General features: G+C 44.0%; 1 protein-coding gene across 1 annotated transcript in view; it reads right to left on the bottom strand.

The window, feature by feature from the left end:
- LOC101527740 (contactin-associated protein-like 5) overlaps positions 1–20,549 on the bottom strand; it is a 308,863-nt gene that overhangs the window by 281,125 nt on the left and 7,189 nt on the right. Inside the window, exons 3-4 of the mRNA XM_058657017.1 lie at positions 7,903–8,106; positions 2,800–2,984 (exon numbers count right to left, since the gene is read on the bottom strand). Of these exons, the coding sequence (XP_058513000.1) occupies positions 2,800–2,984; positions 7,903–8,106 (389 nt within the window). The remainder of the gene's footprint in view (positions 1–2,799; positions 2,985–7,902; positions 8,107–20,549) is intronic.

A 20,549-nucleotide genomic window follows, 5' to 3' on the forward strand; every position in this document is an offset into this window, starting at 1 on the left:
AAAAAAGGATGTAGGTCCAGTGCAATGTTTCAGTTGCTCAAATCCTCAACTAGCAAGCGCTGGGATCCCATATGGGTGCCAGTTAGAGTCCCAGCTACTTCACTTCCCATCCAGCTCCCTGCTTGTGGCCTAGGAAAGCAGTAGAGGACGGCCCAAAGCCTTGGGACCCTGTATCCACATGGGAGACCTGGGAGGAGTTCTTGTCTTCTGACTTCAGATCAGCTCAGCTCCTGCCATTACAGCCACTTGGGGAGTGAACCAGTGGACAGAAGATCTTTCTCTATATATCTCCTTCTCTGTATCTGCCTTTCCAATAAAAATAAATCTTTAATTTTTTTCAAAAGGTTTGTAAAATATAGCTAGGCTTGATGTAAGTCTGGCTAATGTATGGCATAGGGCAGTAGGACATGTTCTGACTGGGCCACTGGACACCAAAGATGTAACTTCGGAAACCATCCTGGACTCAAGGATATGATCTCAGAAATCCTCCTGGAAGCTGGTCTCCAAGACTCAAGTGTCTGACCCCAGGAACCCTCCTGGTAGCTGGAATCTAGGTCTGACATATGCATAAATGGGCTCATGGCAGAAAGCAAATCAATAACCTAGATTCTGACCCATGGGCACCATTTTGAAAAAGTTGGCTTTGGGCTCACATAATCGCTTTAATTTCATCATTTCTAAGCAAGGGTTCTAGTATGCTGGTGAGATGAAGGTAAGGGTGGCTTTCTTTTTTCCAGGTTGATCCAAGAAACATTCATGTTAATGCAGTGAGTAGAGCCGAGGACAGCAACTCCTACATCCTTTAAGGCAGATCTCCCACACTGTAGGCTTATCCTGATCTGTAAGTCATGTCTCCTAGCACAGCCAACCTACCTTGCTGCTTTTACAATTAACCTTCTTCTGTGATCATCAGAGAAGGCTAGTCACACTATATGGCAAAGTCTTGACATCTCTAACGCACAGTTGCTCAGAGGCAAGCTCCAACCAAGCTGGCCGTTTCAAAGGGAACACTTTCATGGACGCCAAGACATGCGCCTTCAAGACGTCAGCTCCAATGTCACCAGTTGGGACATCACCGGATTCTATTTCCCTTAATGCTGACATTCTGTTTTATGTCACCTAACTGTGATCTCAGGTAGATTCTATATATGTAAGAGACCACAGAGAGGCAACTTAAAAGTAAGTATTAAATCAGCCAAGCAGGTAAATTTTAGAATCATGCCTCAGGTCATTACAAAATATTTGCAGGGAAATGTAGGAACTTAAAGATGATTTTATGCTTTTTGCTGCCTTCATGTTCGTCAAAGAAATGTCTTTGTTTTCAAATCATCCTAATACTTTATGTGCTCTTTATTTTGTGGTCAAGTAAAGAGGTTGCTAGAGGAAAGCCTGGTGTTCACAGGCTTCTAGTCTTCAGAGGCTAAAAAAAGCTATCTGTTCTCTTGGGCTCTGACTCAGAGTGACAAATGTCCCCTTGAAGTTAATGAATGACGTGTCTTTGAGAGAGACCAGACTGTTGAGCCCTGTCCCACTCTGACTCGACAGAAAGCTTTCCTTTCATTTGTTTCCCCAAGAATATCCACTGGACTGGTCCTGAGCAGACATTTAGAACCGCTGGTCTAAAACATCAAACCGGACTCGTCACCGCCCTGAAAAAGAGCTCCCGAGTGGTCTGTTGTCCTTCACGATCCAAGTTCTGTAACATGTCTCTATATCTCTAATTTTGCTCTATTGTAACTGCATCGCACAGGATATTGTAACTGTGCAAAAGCAGTCTGTTCAGGCTCACACACACATATACGGATCGCTTTCTGATACAGATAGCGTATCTTGTACAGTTCTCAAACAATAATTCCACACACGCAAAATCCCTTTATTTGTATGTTCCGTGTAACAAATTGAGTCTTACGGAGAGCTGTTGATTTTTTTTTTCCTAAATTCTTTTAAACACCCTAAACTCCAGACTAGAGGGCATCAAAGTCCATGCCCTGGCATGCAATCATGACCCCAGACAATCCCCATTCTACTTTAAAGAAAAGCAGCACGGCTTGCTAGAAACTTTCTGCCATCTTTGTGGGCCGAGGCCCTGCTCCCTGCATCTCCACCTGCAAGGGTTCCTTCTCTGTGGCCTGCCCTCAGCTACTGAACCGTAAGTTCCCTCAAGTCTGGGAGAGGGCCTCAGTGAGCTCTGTGGAGTGTCTCCTAGCCCAGAGCTCAGTGCACGGTAGGGACAGACTATATATACTTGTGTATGCCCACAGTATTGGGCAACTCATGGCCGTCTGTTTCCAGAGCTTTGGCGTGCAGGCTGTTGCTTTCTTTGGAGCCACTTCTACAGCAGAGCAGCGGAGAAACAGCTCTGTCTCTATGAGTCAAACAACCGCATGGGAGTGAGAGTCCGTGATAAGCGCTCGGACTCCAGATTCCAGAAGATTCCCCACTGCAGCTAACTGTAGTTGTTTAAGGAGGCAAGGACTGGGCGTGCACACAGGTAGAACATAGCAAAGAACCAAGGCGTGGCAAGGAGACCTGCCTGCTAGTGTTAACATGTGCATGGCTTGACTGATACCTCCTGTGTTGTTCCCCCACCTCCCTGCTGGGTCTCTGGCTGGACTCCACCCCTGATTGACCATGAGGTACTAAGGGTGAAGAGATGAGACCCAGGGCAAGGCTCCTCAAGGCCTCCCACTCTTCTTTCAACCGCTCTATTTACCATTTATTGACTTAGGTATGTACGAGCTTATTCATTGCATGTTCCCCAGTGAGCAGCCTGCACACGTGCAGAGAGCGTCCACTCACCTCGTAGTCAATGTCCAGGGCATCCGCTGCACCCTCGGACCGGAAGTGCTGAGTGTACTTGTCCACGGTGAAGTTGACCTGCTTGCCCACCCGCTCAATCAGGACCGAGTGCCAGTGCTGGTCGTCGAGGAAGCTGCCCAGGGTGACTGAGGGCAGACTGTTGCTGAGCCGGACCTTGCTGTCATCTGTGAGCGGGGGAGAGAGGCAGAGGGAAGGTTTGAGTGCTGCCGGAAGACCGCCTTTCATTGGAAACATCACAAACAAAATATTTCAGTGTTCGGAGTTTTGTTTTTTTCCCAAAAGCAAAGGTGATACTGCTAGGGGAAAATTACACATGATCTGACCTCATGTAATGAGTTGCCTTCAAAATGCAGGCATCCTACAACCAATTGCCTTCTGGGTATGGGCATGGGGTGTCCGGCAAAGATGAATGGATCCTATTTTTTTGAGATACTTGCACTCTTAAATATACATGTGAATCTTACAACATTCTAACAAATCCAACACGGAGAAAGTTACACACTCTATGCTACGGTTCTCTATCCCAAACGGAGAGAAGGACCATCTCTTATGGGTCCACAGCATTGAGAGTTTTGAAGGACTAGAAGGTACCACACACCTGGCCAGGGCCCCAACCTAGTTTAATTGATGCTTACTCTCACTTCTTGAGAAACAATTGGTGTGTTTTCAGCACTTCAATAATAAATTTAAAATACATTTATTTGAGGGGCAGAAAGAAACAGGATGAATTAAACAGGCAGATGAGCAACAGAGTTACTGCATCTGTTGGTCCACGCGCCAGGTTGAGTTTACAACCCAATCAGGGACTCATCTAGTTGACTCATCACCTAGTACCTCCCACAGTAGGCTTAGGAGGAGACTGGAGTCGGGAACTATTACCCAAACCAGTTACTTTGATGTGGGCTATAGGTATCTCAAGTGGTGTTTTTTTTTTTAAGGATTTATTCATTTTATTACAGCCAGATATACACAGAGGAGGAGAGACAGAGAGCAAGATCTTCCGTCCAATGATTCACTCCCCAAGTGATCTGCAACGGGCCGGTGTGCGCCAATCCCAAGCTGGGAACCAGGAACCTCTTCCGGGTCTCCCATAAGGGTGCATGGTCCCAAAGCTTTGGACCGTCCTCAACTGCTTTCCCAGGCCACAAGCAGGGAGCTGGATGGGAAGTGGAGCTGCCGGGATTAGAACCGGTGCCCATATGGGATCCCCGGGCTTTCAAGGCAAGATGCTAGGCCATGCCACCGGGCCCTCAAGTGGTGTTTTAACCTCTAGCCCCAATGATTGCTCCAAGACTTGAACAGTTAAATAGGAAACAATATCCTACTGTTCATAAGTGAAAGAGAGGACAAAGATAATTTTCCTTTGTAGCAACAGCACTCAGTCTTTGAGTTTGAGAAAGGAGAGCTGACTTGGAAAGTTTGCAGGTAGGAAGCAAGGTTGAAAAGAGGATGGCAGAGCCCGGCGGCGTGGCCTAGCGGCTAAAGTCCTGGCCTTGAATGCGCCAGGATCCCATATGGGCGCCGGTTCTAATCCCGGCAGCTCCACTTCCCATCCAGCTCCCTGCTTGTGACCTGGGAAAGCAGTTGAGGACGGCCCAAAGCTTTGGGACCCTGCACCCTCATGGGAGACCCTGAAGAGGTTCCTGGTTCCTGGCTTCAAATCGGCGCGCATCGGCCCATTGCGGCTCACTTGGGGAGTGAATCATTGGACGGAAGATCTTCCTCTCTGTCTCTCCTCCTCTCTGTATATCCGGCTTTCCAATAATAATAAAATCTTAAAAAAAAAAAAAAAAAAGAGGACGGCAATGGAAGATCACACATGAAGGTGGAGGTGGGAGATACCACTACACCTGCTTTTGTGCATATACAGGGATTTTATAACCTTCATCTTCAATCCTCTAAGGGAAAATTGTGTACATTTTGCAAACAAGGCAACTGTTCACACACACATGCCACCATCAAGTTACCTTCTCCTCTGATTGCGGCATGGGTACTGAAGTCGCTCACTTACTAGAGCTTGGGAATCTCCCTCGGCAGTATCTGAAAGAGACCTTCCTAAGTGGAGTTCCTGGCTCTCTGCCTCTCTGCCAACTTCCAATTTTACAGAAGTCCTTGACAGTCTCCCTCCATCCATAAAAAGCACAGCTTTCTCTCCCTCTTCGGAATGTTGCCTTGCGATCAGCCAAGTGGACAGTTAGGTACAACTGTTACTGATCGGCTCTTTCCCATCATTGGAGAGGAGTTGATTATGGGATAGTTTTCGTTCAGTTCCCTAAGTGACTGAGGTAGGAAGCTTCTCTCCTCTCCCCAGCACAGGGTCAGCAGCCTGTGCGACACAGCAGCTGCAGGTGCAACAGCTGCCACTTCCATCTTCTTTTGGCACTCAAGCCTTCTTCTGTCCCTGACACCTGTAGCCTCACGAGGGGGTGCAGGCGTGAGCATCAAGCAGAACTGGAGGGTTTAGTGGCTGACTGTTTTTATGTTTGTGAATTTATTCCACAGATGCTGCTTTCTGAACTTCTGACGGAGCATGCTAATGAATGAATACAAGTTTTTCTTCTTTCCTCTCTACATTCCGGCATTCTTTGGTTTGTTGGGTTTTTGTTTTCTTTTACTCATCTCCTCCTCTTTTACTACTTTCTCCTAGTCACTGTCAGGATCCCTTCTCCTGCAATGGCCACAGTTCATTGCCAAGAACCTGGAGCCGAGATGAAAGGCAATGGAAATCCTGCTCTCCCTGAATACGCCTTTACTTATAAAATGAAAACTTGTCCAGGGGCTAACACTGCCTCATGGAAACTTAATGGGCCTCATGTGTGGTCAGTTCTAGGCAGCAAATCAGGTAAGATTTAACATCAGAGTTTTCATTGTATATTTGAATCTCATTTTTTTTTTCTGCCTGAAAAGATGAACATGGACCAATTCATACATCCCAAAGGTGAACCATTTGAAAATCTCAAGTCCCTTCATGTCACTGACAGAAACAACAGGGAAATAAACTATAGCTTCTTGCTTCATTTGCTTGTTCCAAGCCCTGCTATCAGGAGCTTGAAGGGTCTACTGATCTGATGTCAACACAAGGAATGATTGAACAGTTTCATGTTTGCCAACAATCAGAACTCCTGCTTCCAAAAGCTAATTTAATTGTGAGTTGATCTAATGGCTGATGTTTTCTTTTGAACTTCTGGATACAATAGGAAGCCTTCCCTTCGTAAGTTCATCCTCCATAGGCCTCAGGTAACCACTTGCTAGGATCTTAATCACGCTTCCAGAAAACATTGTTAGGGAAATACAAGACAGCAAAGAAAGTTTCCCTTTAGTTCTCTTCATTTCAGTTTTAATTGCAAAATACAACTTTTCCCTTTACACAGAAGCTATCTTGGGAATATTTCCTCACCAAAATATGAAAAGCTTTATCACTGACGTCACAGCTAAACCATATTCCTTCTCATGAAATGTGAAGTTTGATGTAAATCGTTTTCACGCTCTATCTCCTTGAGACAGACTACAGCCATGCCTTGCATAGAGTGGATGTGTTGTGTGAGTGCAAGAGTGTATTTTTTTAGAGCATGTACTCTTGGATGAGGAATTGGCATTCAGAGATGCAATTTTGCAGTTTTGGCAATTTTTGAAACATTGGCAATTTTAGCAGAAAATGCCAAATTATCTATAGGAGCTGAATCTTTGAATCTCTAGCAAATTACAAGAGTGCTTTGTATCACGGGCTAGCCTACATAATGTGATCTAACACGGCAATTTTGCCTATTTGATGGATCAATAAGCAATTTCAATATAGTGCTAATGTGGGTTTTAATGTGATTCTTTTAATAGCAATGAAGTTGAAAGCTTTTTCATTTGCCATTCTTTTGCTGTGGACCATTTCATCATCTGTTGCTTTCTTTCTATAAATTTTCTTGCCAATTGATAGTTAGTCCAATTTGATATAAATTAAGCAATTTTTGAAGTTGCTTTTCTGTGTTTCTCTAATTTTTAATTCATTCTTCATATATTTTCGTTTAAGAATTTTGTTCACCTTTGATAACTGGCTTCTAGATTTTTTATAATAGTTTCAAAGTGTCTCCCCACACAAGGTTCATGAAAGGATCCTACCAAGTTTATTTGCATTTCCTCTCATTTGGAATTTTTTTCATATTATTGGAATGAGCAGTTGTATGTTTGTTTTGTTTTATATTTTGAAATGGCATCTAAGTTGCTAGAAGCTCACTATTTTAAAAATTGGATGAGAGTTTTTTTAAAGTAAACTTGGTGTGTCACCTCCAGTTGTAAGAAATAACACTGAGCCTAGCACGACAGCCTATTAGCTAATGTCCTCACCTTGCATGTGCTGGAATCACATATGGGCACTGGATCAGGTCCCACATCCCTTTAGCTCCCTGTCTGTGGCCTTGAAAAGCAGTAGATAATGGCCCAAAGCCTTGGGATCCTGCACCCGCTTGGGAGACCTGGAAGAAGCTCCTGACTCCTGGCTGTGGATTGGCTTAGGTGCAGCTATTGCGGCCAAGTTTCAGTCAAGTCTCAGTGGTTTCAGGTGTTTGAGGGGTGAACCATCATTTGGAAGGTTTCCGTATCCCTTCTCCTCTTACACTCATAAATAAAAATTGAAAAGATAGAAATTTAAAAGAAAAAAAAAACACTTCTGTATTTAGCACCTTTCCGGGAACACGGCAGATATTCCATTAATATATGAATTGGCTTGTTAAAATACCCAAAGAGCAAATGAACTGAAGTGAACTTCTCTCTCTCCTTCTTTGTCTGTCTGTGTCTATTCATACTGGCTCTCTGAATCAAAAATAAATAAAACTTGGAAAATGAATACATTGCCTAAGTGTACTTTAGAGCTTGAGATACTATGAGGAATGGATAAATAGGGTGGAGAATTTAGCACTGAACAATTAGCTGCCAGCTCTTCCTCCGTAGCTGTATCACCTTGTGTCAATGAGTACTATCTCTGTATTAAACACATTAAAACAAGATACTTCTCTACCCCTGTGAGGATAAGGGAAGTACATCTAGCAAAGGAACTGCCCTTGGACTGGCAGGAAGAAGGAAAAGTGGCCATACCCAAGTTGAGATGCAGAGACAGCCTTCCTTTCTGCAGCTCCAAGGTGATGTGGTCTCCGCGCTGACCCTCTCCGTGGAACAGGACCCCATCCCCTTGCAGGCTCTTGAACTTGAGGGAGATGACGTCTTTGAGAGTGCTCATCAGCTTCTGACTGAACCGGTAAAGCAGTGAGCTCCGGCCGTCAAAGTCGGCCACATCAGACTCTGCACATGGAGAGAGGTGGCGGGGGGAGAGAACATTTAGTCGCTGCTCCTGTGTCCCATCCCCGCTGCTCTCCAGTTCACAGGAATGTTCCCAAGGTCTAGGACCTCCTGTCTCTATGGAAGTGCAGAGGCTAGGCCAACCCTAATGAGGCTCAGGGGAATTATTGACAAGCAACACCACATACTGTGTCAAAGACACCCGAGCATAGCCTAGAGGTAAAAGCTCCAGTTAGTGCTGAGCCAGCTTTTGCTTCAGGGCACGGGCTGAGAATGCCACAGGGATCCCGTCCAGCCTCCCTGTGGCACTTGCCTGCCTAGAGTACCAGCTCATCACTTAGCTTTCCTAGTCATTTGCATCCTAGAACTGGGCCCTGCTCCATTTACCAGCTCAGGCTCATCATTAGAAAACAGAAACACAGTTTGTTACACCACGTCTGGTGAATAGCACCATCCTCCTGACACTCTAGGACCAGCAAGATTCCCTTAACTAAGGAAGGCAAGTTTGAACAAACCGGGAAAACACAAACTTCATCATCTTCATGGGTGATGTATAGTGTAAAAAAAAATAAATAGCATGATATTACAATTTCTCACACCCAAGTCAGCTTAATTTCAAGTTAAAAATTTAAATTTTTCTATGGACTTTCAATATATCCTTGTATCCTTTGATCTGTCTTACCCTGCGTTTGTGTTGCGCGTCACTTTATTGTTTATGCACTAAAGCGTCTAGAGAGAAGAGCAGATGGTCACGGTGTTGATGGGTTTAAACATTTCTGACAATCCTGGACCAAAAAGCCAGAAAGGACTTTTTGGGAGAACTGCTAGTGCAGATTATTTTCATGACATTTTCTTATTTTTAAATTCTAAGCCTATTTAATTATACCTTGAATCGTAAATTGAAACAGAATCAGTGTTTTTCTGTCTCACCGCGGTGCAGTGATGATGGTAAATGGGTATGTGGGGTAGTTGGGAAAACACATTTTTTTGTATTATTCAAAAAGCGATGAAAAGCTCTCAGCTTGAGCATACACAATAACTAAGTGCCTTTTACATTGGAGATCTAAAAGCCCCCTTTGTAAACCTCTTTCTGAAACCAAAAAGAATCGTGAGACCACACGTTCCTGCAATGAAGCAATTTCTCAACTAATTCCCACGAACTAGCATGACTCCACATAATAGAGGGGGCAGAGGACTGCCTGGGCTCTAAGAAGAAACTATGGGTAAAGAGAGATTTTCTCTAACCAGGATTCTCACCCTTCTTAGAAACTCCCCAGCTCACATCATTCACACACCTGCTTTTGTTGTCTGACATAGGCTTGTTCACCAAATATAAGGGCGCTACAGACAGGCAGCAGCCATGAGTCAGGTGGCAATGAGGACTGTTGTTAGTGCGTGAGTATTAAACTAGCCTGCCTTGATCACCCAGGGCAACTTTAGCTCACTAACATTGTCTCCCTTGACTACAAAATGGTGATCAGTATGTGCATTAGGGAAAACTGTGCTGATAAATGAAGAGCACATACAAAATCGTGCTGAGCTTGACACATTATGCTAATTACTTCAGCAGTAGGTAGTAGGAGTTGCAGCAATGACTACGATGGAAAACAGAACCTCTTGCGGACTAGTTAGGCAGCGGTTGGCATTCTTGTCCCCCCCAAACAAAGGATGCCTTTTCAATTTTTGAGCCAACAGCTTCCTGCTTGGGGGCATGCCAACTTGCCCCTGAATATTCTGCCCGGCTACATTCTGGATTTTGCATCTTGGCTGAAAGGGGCCGCATGTGCAGGGGGGAGGAATTGTGTTTTCAGACTTTGCTTGGTTACCCGATCGCCACTGTGCCTCACTCTGAGGCGGTAATGGTGTCTGTAGGAGAGTCCATGCCCAGCGATGAGCAGCAAGGTCACACCGTGTCCCTCGGAGCTTAGCAAGAGCAGTTCAGGGGAGGCAAGGGCTCAACGGGTCTTAAATGTTCCCCGTGGGATGATAGGGGCCTGATAAGTATAAGAGGATGTGGTGTACCGCAAGGCTGCAAGGCCAACAAGGTAGAGCAAGGAATGGACAGGAGACTCATTCTTCCTTTTGGACTGAGTCACAGCACAAGAGCTGACATTTTCACAGTAATCTGAATGTTATCCTTATCCCCTGTCACATTTGCCCCTGTATGCTAGGCAGACACGTGTTTAAGCTTGGTGCTCCATAGCACAGAGCACAGCTCCGCATGTTCGCTCATTATGTGGCCTGTTGGGGTCACTGTTCATAACTTGCTGCCTCCGCATTCACCTCTTCCCACCGCCTTGACACAGCAAGATGGTACCAGCATCAGGTGAGTGTGTGAGATGGGGCAGACAGGGCCCTCCGAGGGGAGACAACAAGGATACACACATCTGATAGCTCCTTGGAAGCCACACTTAGCAAAGGGAAAAGCTAGCCTACCTGAGAAGATTCCCCCACTGCTCCAAACCAGGCATGTCTATGGGCTCTACCATCTTTCTTGAAAAGTGGTTCACGCTGCTGTACTCCCAGGAGCCTGGCATGGACAATGATCTGTTTCTGCAGGATCAGAAACTCAAGGTAGCCAGAACTCAAACCTACACTCTGATCTGTGATGCAGGTTTCCCCAGCAGCAGTTCAACCAGCAACAACACCTTCCACGACTCCTGTATTTAATTTCTGCTGCTCCCTCTGACACATGCTCTCATCTTCATGAGGCAGAGTGTCCCCCAAAGGCTCAGCTCAGCCCCTGGCCATGTAACAACATGCTAGCTCATAGGCCAGAGAGGAGAGTGATGCTTTGTGCAGCAAGGAACAGCCTAGTGGGCAGGTGCAAGTTTTTATTTCATACCCCTAATATATAACAAGAGCAGTTTGCCCAGGCAAGAGAACTCAGTCAATCACACTGAACCTTTACGATGCTGATGGAGTTACACATGGATGCACCAGCCATTTCACAGATGGGAAAAACAGAGCTTAAAGATGGATTCAAGGCTTCCACCACTAAATACTCAACACCTCTCCCAATGCATGCAAACAGCACTTCAAACTGCACTTGGATAAAATGTGTTTAAAATAAAAAGTGCCAAGGCTGGCCTTGTGGGACAATACGTTAAGTTTCCTGGATCCCACATGGATCCCAGATAGTCCATGTTTGAAACAGCTCCCTGATGATGCAACTGAAAAAGCAGTAAGAGATGACCTGGGTACTTGGGCCCTGTGTGCCGTGTGGGAAACATGGACGACATCCAACTTTTTGATTTTGGCTTGGCCCCATCTTAGCTCTTGTGGACATTTGCAACCTTATGGGGAATGACACAGCGGATGGAAGATGGATCTCTCTGCCATTTTTTTCTGTAACTCTAAGGGAATAAAATCTCTTTTTTAAAAATAACAAAAAATGAAACAAACAAAAAAGGAGTAAAGGAAACAAAATGTGCCATAAAGGGCACAGAAGATAAGAGTTGGGTTTGCCATGGCCAATGTGGAGGCACTGGATGCTCCAAAAGGAGTTGTGAGGGCACCAAGAAAATAACCAACAAAACTTATGTGTTCTCCATAGATTACCCATGACAATTTCCCCAAGACTCTAGGAGATTTCTTCCTCTGGGTAAAGTAAACCAATCCCTAGGGTGGGGAAAAGAGAATAATGAACACATATTCCCCAATTTAATGACTTTCCAACCCTGAGAGAGGTCTGTGTTTTCTCCCATTTGCTAAAAAATGGAAAAGAAAACTTATACCAGATGATGAATATTGCCAGAGGCACACACAAGAGAGTAAGTTTCTTGGCCTTAAAGCTATAGACTTCTCATTAAACAAGAGGAAAGGTTGTGCAGGCACTGCACGAGAGGTAAAGGACTTCGCTGCTTTCCGTTGCTACAACAGAGTATCTCAGACTGGGAACGCATAAAGGAGAGAAGCTAAATTTGCCCGAGGTTCTGGAGGCCAAGGTGTCAGCAAGTGTGTATCCTTCTTTTCCGTTCCTGGAATAAAGTGAAAGGATGCATGTAGAAGGGAACAGCATGAGAGATCTCTTGGCTTTGTTATAACAACTCATACTGATAACAACCTGGTCAGATTTGCAAGAATGAGAAGTTAGTCCTTCCTTGAGAAATAGCCCAGTCCTGTGAGAAACCAAATCAACCCACCTCACCTCTGAACAATGTCATGCAGCAATTAAACTTCAGCACAGCCAATGGGAGATGGGTGTATGACACAGTGATTAAAGCATTATTCCTGGACTCAGTGTGTTGCCTAGTGACTAAAGTCCTCGCCTTGCATACACCAAGATCCCATATGGCCATCAGCTCTAATCCAGGTGGCCCTGCTTCCCATCCACCTCCCTGCTTGTGGCCTGGGAAAGCAGTAGAGGACGGCCCAAAGCCTTGGGACCCTAAGCCCGCAGAGGAGACCTAAAAGAGGCTCCAGGCTCCTGACTTTGAGTCAGCTCAACTTCCAGGCATTGTGGCCACTTGCTAAATCAACCAACAGATGGAAGAACTTTCTGTCTCTCCTCCTCTCTGTGTATCTGACCTTCCAAAAAAAAAATTAATAAAATCAATCTTTTAAAAAAAAATAGAAAAAAGATCTTTAGAATCTTATTACAGCAAACTCATTTCAATTCCATCTGTGCTTTGTTAAGATAATGATGCATTGCCGGAATTCCGGAGACTGTGAAAAATAGGCCAATAGACCCAGGGTTCCTTGGGATAAATACAAGTCATCCCACAACTTCTTTCAGGTCAAGGTAAAACCAGCACGTGCTGCCCTCAGTCCCAGAGGTACTGAGATGCCAGCGTATGCTGTCTTCCCACTCGGTTGGCAATTGCCCACTGACTGTCCAAGCTTGTTTTCTGAGGAAGACAGAGTTCTGCAAGAGCATTCTGGCATATGTGATGGATGCCGTTAGCTTGTCAACAAACCATCTGGAGAAAGGGCTCTACTGCATGAAATATTCCAAGCTCCAACCCTTGAGGAAGCTGGGAAGGGCTCAGGGCTGGACTCCTTGCAAGGAGTCGGCTGTTCCTCAGCCTGGCAAGCTGGGGTTCTAGGAGACAATTAGTCCCTCTCAGACCCTCTGTTCACAGTAAACCTGATTTCCAATACAATTGTATCTTGAGGGTTACTCCACTGTATTATACAAGAAAAATGATAAATATTCTGACCGTGTGCTTGCCTTGGAGACTCGGTCGTTTCAGCTGGCAATCCACAAACCACAAGGGTCTGCACTGTCAGCTCAAATTTACAGAATCTCTCAACAGTTCGGCGACATTTCCAGGCCTTATCTGAAACTCTGATGACCTCAGATAGACTGCAAGGATGGCTCTCCACAACGAAACATAACTTCTAAGAACAGCTGTTCACACACAGTTTGACACTCGCGTGTAAGATGACGGGTGAAATATAGGGGCAATCACAAAACAGCAAGACAAAAGACCAACCAAAGCTCAAAAACCAAATCGAAATTCTGAATCCCAGCGCTGACCTCAGCAGGTGTACTTCTCACTCCATCAGCTGACCCTTCTGATCCCTGCGTTGATTGGCTGTTTCCGCTGCACAGACATCTCTGAGTACACTTGGCATCAGTAGCTGCACTGAATAAGTTATTAACTGCTGTGGTTGCATATGATTTGGCTACAGATATTTAAACTCCAAAGGCAGATGTTAATATCACTGAGGGACTGGAAAACTTCATCCAATTACAGTGCTTATTAGGTGGGCCCAAAACAGGTCTTTGGTTTTTTTGTGGATATACGATCCAAGAGTAATTCTTGCAACAGGATCTCCGTGAAAGCCTGAATCAAACCCAGCCAATCTCTCTCTCTCTCTCTCTCTCTCTCTCTGTCTCTCTCCATGCTACCACTGCTCTCCACAACCCTCATGAGCAGTGAAGCCATTGTGTTGTACCTTTGTAGCTTTCAAAGTATGAGTCAATCAATCATTTTTCTTTTCTTTTGGCAAACTTAACTGACTCAGGATTTCAGCTGTGATGATGAAAAAAACGCTAAATACTCTAAGTGTGAGTAGGAGATCAAAATGATGTGTTTATTTCAAGAAGCTTTCGTAAGAGATACTCCATTAACTCTCTACTTCCAAGTTTATTGTCAGATCCTAGCAATGTACTAGTCTCTCCTTGGAATCCAGCTACTGACACACAAGCTAGCAGGTGAAAGAGGCATAGAATAAAGGGAGGTGTTAGCTCACTACACAACAAAGGCTCTTGGTCATGAAAAGAGGTGTTGTTCATGACTAAACTGCTGTGACAGGCATGGGACCCATCGGTGTACATCCAACTGGGATGTGGGGTCAGCCGTTGTAAAAGGCACAGAGTAGGCAGTAAGTAAGATAGTCATTGGTCACTACCAGGAAGGGGTAGGCAGGATAATTTGCCAACTTTCACCTTGAGAAGAATACAACGTCATCATCATCTAACCCTTTGCTTCTCAGAATCATCGTGGTCTTCCGCCACCAGCACATCACTGTTACCTAGGAGGGCATTTGTGTCTTAGGAAACGTTTAAAAGCCACTGTCAGACGCAGAGGAGAGAGATGCTATTTTTTTGTGTTTCATGGAGAGTAGATGGTGTGGGGTTCTATACAGATTTTCCATGATTTGGGGCATAGGAGAAAATCAAACACCGTTTACTAATGATTCTGCGTGGGCATGTTCTCAGGCGTGGACTTGGAGCAAGGAGGCAGCAAGAGTACCAGGGAGCCTCTGCAGTGGCTACTTGAACAAGCAGCAAATTGAAAGCTAGTCAGGGAGTGAGCCTGGGATCTGTGCACAAATGGATTGCTGCATAAAGGGGCTGATTGAGCTATCAGGCCATTTTACCTTTTATGCCTGGCTTTAACATCACCACCATTAGCATGGAAATCATCCAAGCAATAGTCCGTTAAATCACACCCAGGGCTGTGGCATCGATTCATTGGGAAAATTTGTTACCCAAGAGACCTGGTCATTTAACTTGCCCTTGCACAAGGCTTTGTGTGGCAAGATAGGAGAGCTCCTAAAATTCAAGAATTCTTACTTATTCCTTTAACTGCAAAGCTTAGCAGAGATGGTTAAGGAGCGCTGAAGGAATGTTTAGAGTCAACAAGCCAGAACACCTATAAAGAAGTCATTGATTTGAGATAGAATAGCACAGAGCTTTTTCTCTTTAATAAAAATTGTGAGTTTTTAGCATACACGTGTGAGATACTTCGTTAAATAACACAATCCATGAAAGACAAAGATCATGCTTTCTATGATAAATGGTTCGTATGGAATACAAAAAATAATATATTATTTCTATAAAATAGATATGCTTCAGTTTGGCTGTTCCTTTTGAGTTTTGTTTATGCTGCTATGGAACTGTAGTCTTTTTACTTGCTGATGATTATAGCTAGCCACGTATTTAATCTGTTATTGTAAAGTAGCTGACATTATGTTTTCACAAAAATGAAGGAAAAACACAGAAATGAAGAAATAAGTGGGTTTGCGGAACAGAAGAAAAGATGTCATGCTATCTCAGAATTGTACCTTTGAAGTAATTGAACTTGGTTCTCCTTATACTAATACAAACTTTTCAAAGCTCATGAAAAATCTGAAAAAATATTGACTTTTCTGTAGACATTTTGCAGTACCCTTAGGTATGCCCATTTTTTTCTTTTCATAAAAGAGATTTTTTTTTTCAAAGTTGAAAAGAAGAAGGATCAACAGGCCTCATTGACCTGATTTTTAGCTTCAAGACATTTCTGGGACCTAGTTTTCTCCTCTGTGCTATGAAGCTATCACAATGAGTAATCCTGGAGGATTTTCCAGGTCTTAAGTGCTGTGCTTTTCCGTGTGGGATTCAGAGTGCCCACTAACCACTGTGTCTCATTTCTGAGGGCTGGCCCAGGGACCCACATCATTGGCACGGCATGACAGTCACCACAAGTCAGAGTGGTGTGTTACAGCTTGATGGTCTCCAGGACACATGGCAGACGACTCCCAATGATAACAACAAACAGGGCACCTGCGCTGAGAGTTGACAAGTTGCCTTGGGCAAAGGCACGTGGCCTTAGCTCTGAGGCTTGTGAGTTCTGGATGATGCCATCGGACGTGATGAGCAGTACAGGAGCAATGCCTCGCGTGGAAAGGAAGCAATCCAAGGTAGAAAACGGTGTTTGTGATCCTTGATGAGGCAGGGGAGGCTGAAAGAGCCTTCCACCTGATGAGCGCTTAGGATGCTTTTTGAAAAATAATCAGCTACCCATCCATCCTGGTATTCAAAACAAAATTCTGTGTAACGCAAAGTCTCCAGGTGGCCTGATGAAGGTGTTGAAACCCCTTGAGATTTGATATATAGAAAAGTTGACGCCTTTCATTGGAGGTCCCAGAGATGTGGTATAAGTACAGAGACCACCTAATGAATATTTTCATCATCAGAACTGACATTGAACATTTAGAACATGCCACAAGCACTTTCCCAAGCAGTTGCGCATGTGAGGCAACATATCATCTTCCTTTTGCTCTCTCCCTTCTTATTTAAAAAAAAAATGAAAAAAGAAATGGATGTTCACAGAAAACTTAAGACTGTTCAAAGTTACACAGAGTAGAGGACAAACTCGAGTGCAGATTCTGTGTGTGTGTAACACTGTACTAATCAGCTTAGGAAAAAAAATTCAGGCTTCATTCAAAACGCTCATGATGAATAATCACCAAGATAAAATGACAAAGAATGACCTGATGTACAGATTCAGATAGCAAGGAAAGTTTGAAACAATAGTTTCAAGTTCTGGTCTGTTATTATAATCATGTGCAAGCTACAAAAACAAAAAAAATGTTTATGCCTAGGGTAACATATGTGTTATTATGTCCCATAGTAAGTCTTTTTTTTACATTTATCTATTTGTTTGTTTGTTTGTTTGTTTGTTTGAAAGGCAATGTGACAGGAAGGGAGAGACAATGAAAGATCTTCCACCTGCTGGCTTATTCCCCAAATGCCAAAATCAGCCAGGGCTAAACCAGGCTAAAGTCAGGATCCTGGAATTCTGGTTTGGCCTCCCATCTAAGCAACAGCAGTGCCAGTATTTTGGTGATCTTCCACTGCCTTTTCTGACACGTTGACAGGAACTGGTCTGGAAGTCTAGCAATTGGGAGTGGAATCTGCACCCATCTGGGACACCAGCAACCCAGACAGTGGCTTCACAGGCAGAGCCACAACACTTCTCATGCAATAGATCTGTTAAGGCTACATCTCCAGGCTGTTTTTGTGTAGACTTAGGTCTGGGAAGACAGATGAAGTATATAAGAGTTGAGGTATTAATCCAGGGGCTCTATGCCCAAGTAGTAGCTAAATTTTATTCTAGAAGTCCTTTAGCTGTGTATCCTGGGGGTTTGTAGATTACTGATTTTGGTTTTTGTCAATGCTGGTTATATTTTCCCTCCAGCAAAGAGAAGCCAAATAGTGCAAAAACGAGGAAGCCATGCAGAATCCCAAATCTGAAGATATCCACTGATGGGTGACTTTGGAGATGATACTCATTCAATGACTTCAGTTACAACTGTTTGCAACAAGCCTCGCTCTGTGCTGATGCCCGAGTATCTAAGGAGGTGTTTTCCTTTGCCTGACGAGACCTGGCAGGTGAGACACATAATTCACAATGAAGTAGTGAGTAGTCACTTGGAAATGAGTATTTTAGGTAGAGAAATAATCTATATTTGGCCATCCATGCCATGAGATAAAATGGGGGTAGTTTAAGCTAGAAAAATAAACAAGCAAAATAAACAAGGTAGCCTGATCCACATTGAGAATTTTTTTTTCCCTCGCTGATAAAATGACATTGATGATGTGGCTGATGAGAGCAGTTCTGAGAATGGGGATTTGGGCAGAGCAAGTGAGATGGTGCTGGAGTCTGGAACTGTGAAATTAAGCTACCACTCATAATCCTGACATTCTGCGAGCATATGGACTTGGGTCCCGGCTGCTCTGCTTCCATCCAGCTGCCTTGGAAGGCAGCAGAAGGTAGTCCACATGTTTGAGCCCATGACATTCACATGGGAATTCTGGATAAAAGCCCAGACTGCCCATGTCAACCTGACCCAGCCCTAGCCATTTGGGAACTTAATTAGCTGGTAGAAGACTCTCCCTCTCTGTCTCTCTCTCTCTTGCTCTCTTTAACTATCTTTCAAATAAATATATCTTTAAAAAAAGGAGAGGACAGCTTATGACATCTATGTCTCCTAATAGGAGTGCTTAGGGGGCCCGGCGCAGTGGTCTAGCAGCTGAAGTCCTCACTTTGAACGCACCAGGATCCCATATGGGCACCGGTTCTAATCCCGGCAGCTCCACTTCCCATCCAGCTCCCTGCTTGTGGCCTGAGAAAGCAGTCGAGGACAGCCCAAAGCCTTGGGACCCTGCATCCATGTGGGAGATCCGGAAGAGGTTCCTGGTTCCCGGCTTTGGATCGGCACAGCACTGGCTGTTGCGATCGCTTGGGGAATGAATCATCTGACGGAAGATTTTCCTCTCTGTCTCTCCTCCTCTCTGTATATCTGACTTTGCAATAAAAAATAAATAAATCTTTAAAAAAGATAGGAGGTGCTTAGGTTTGAATCTTGGCTCTGCTTCTGTTTCCATATCCCTGTTCATGCACACCTTTGGAAGGAACACATGATACTTGGGTACGCTGGTCCTTGCCCACCATTTGAAAGAAATGCATTGCGCTCTTGCCTCCTGGCTTCTGCCCAAATCAGCCCCCAAATATCCCACTATGGTATTGAGGGAATGAAACAACAAATACAAGGTCTTCTCTGTATCTCTGTTTTAAATAAATAAATAAATAAATAAAAATTTGTCCCAAGAAGATTGGAAGGATGCATTTCAAAACCAGAGAGCCACCTACACAAAGACCCTGATACAAAGGCAGGAAAGAGGGCAAAGAAGGCAGCTGATACATTTAGAGTTCAGGTAGTGATTGGAACTTACTGCACGAGGCCAGTGGAAAAGAGAACAGATGCTATGGGTCCTGGGTTTCACATAGAAGGCTCTAGATTATTCCGCCTGCCCCCCCCCGCCCCATATGTGTAGTCAAAAGTCTATGAAAGGGTTTTAGGAGGCAAGGACTCAACTCCATTTTAGGACAATTCTGCTTACTGCAACTGAATGAGGAACTAACAGACAAGAGAAAGCAAATTGTGAGGTTGAACTTGAGGTGGCTTAAGATGTGTCTGGGGCAATATAAGATGAGAAAATATAAGATATGAGGTCATAAGATGAGAAAATATAAAATGTATCTGAGGTAATAGAAGATGCATCTTGCAGTTGAACTTGAGGTAATATAAGATGCTTCTGAAGACACACAGTAACGTAGGTATTTGTCCTGGTATTGGGAATTGATATTGACGGGGTGCATTGATGAATTAAGGGAGAGGGGGATTTCTGTCAAGGCCTCAAGTTCAGCATGGCGACTGGGAGTGTTTATAAGATGAAGAGCAAGGGGGAAAATGCGCCAGGTGCAGGTGGATGGTAGAAGTTGACATAGTCTTCTTCGGAATATATTTCATTTGAGCTATTTGTAGCATAACCAAATTGAGTTAGCCATCAGGCAACAGAACACACACAGAGGACTCAGAAAATACATTTGGTCTGAGGCTAACACATATTTAAATTTGCTAAAAAGCCATTTCACCTTTATAGATTTCCGTTTCTGTTCCTGTAACTCATAGGAACGATTCCCCCTTCCTGTTTCTGGCAGATGAACAGTGTGTGGTCCAGAGTTACATACGTGAAATGACAGGAAGTGGCCGGATGCTGTTGCTAATGGCTGCATTCCCAATGCTAGCAGCTAATTTAATGAACAAAATATAAGGAACGCTGGTTCTGTCCCCAGGAAAGCATACCATCAATTACAGTTCAGAATGATCTTCCCCCAACACCCATCTATTCTCTCAGGGTCTCCAAGAGAAGTATATCACTTTACAGAATTATGCATTGCTCCTTTGTGTGTCTCTGTGTTAACATATTTAATGATATAGTTCCATAGGCTCGGGATTTTCATGTCCCATCCTCATTCCTTCTCCCCAACTCTGATTTTCCCTATCTTATTACAATATTGTAGTCCCTCAACAACAGTTATCAGTCCATCGTTCTGCTATTTAAATGTATCCTGACATTGTAGGTATAGACGATGGTAGAAAGCCCAGGATCCTACTGTCAAAAAGATAGTTTTAAGGGTTGTTGGGAGTCCATCTTTTTTCAAGAGCAGAATTGTTCAGGAGTAGAGATACGTACTGTGCTGTGTCTTCACTTCTTTCTATGCTAGTACGCATTACACACATCATACAGTTTCTTTAGAGGAATATGTGTACATCCATGAGTGGATTCACAGAAAGATAAATCTTGTGTTCTATATTAAGATACTGGCTTCTTTATTCCCCATTAAGATGATGTATCAATATCCATTCCATTTATTTTTTTTTTT

This window comes from Ochotona princeps, chromosome 29 (genome assembly GCF_030435755.1).
Source record: "Ochotona princeps isolate mOchPri1 chromosome 29, mOchPri1.hap1, whole genome shotgun sequence".
In the NCBI taxonomy this organism is placed as follows: Eukaryota; Metazoa; Chordata; class Mammalia; order Lagomorpha; family Ochotonidae; genus Ochotona; species Ochotona princeps.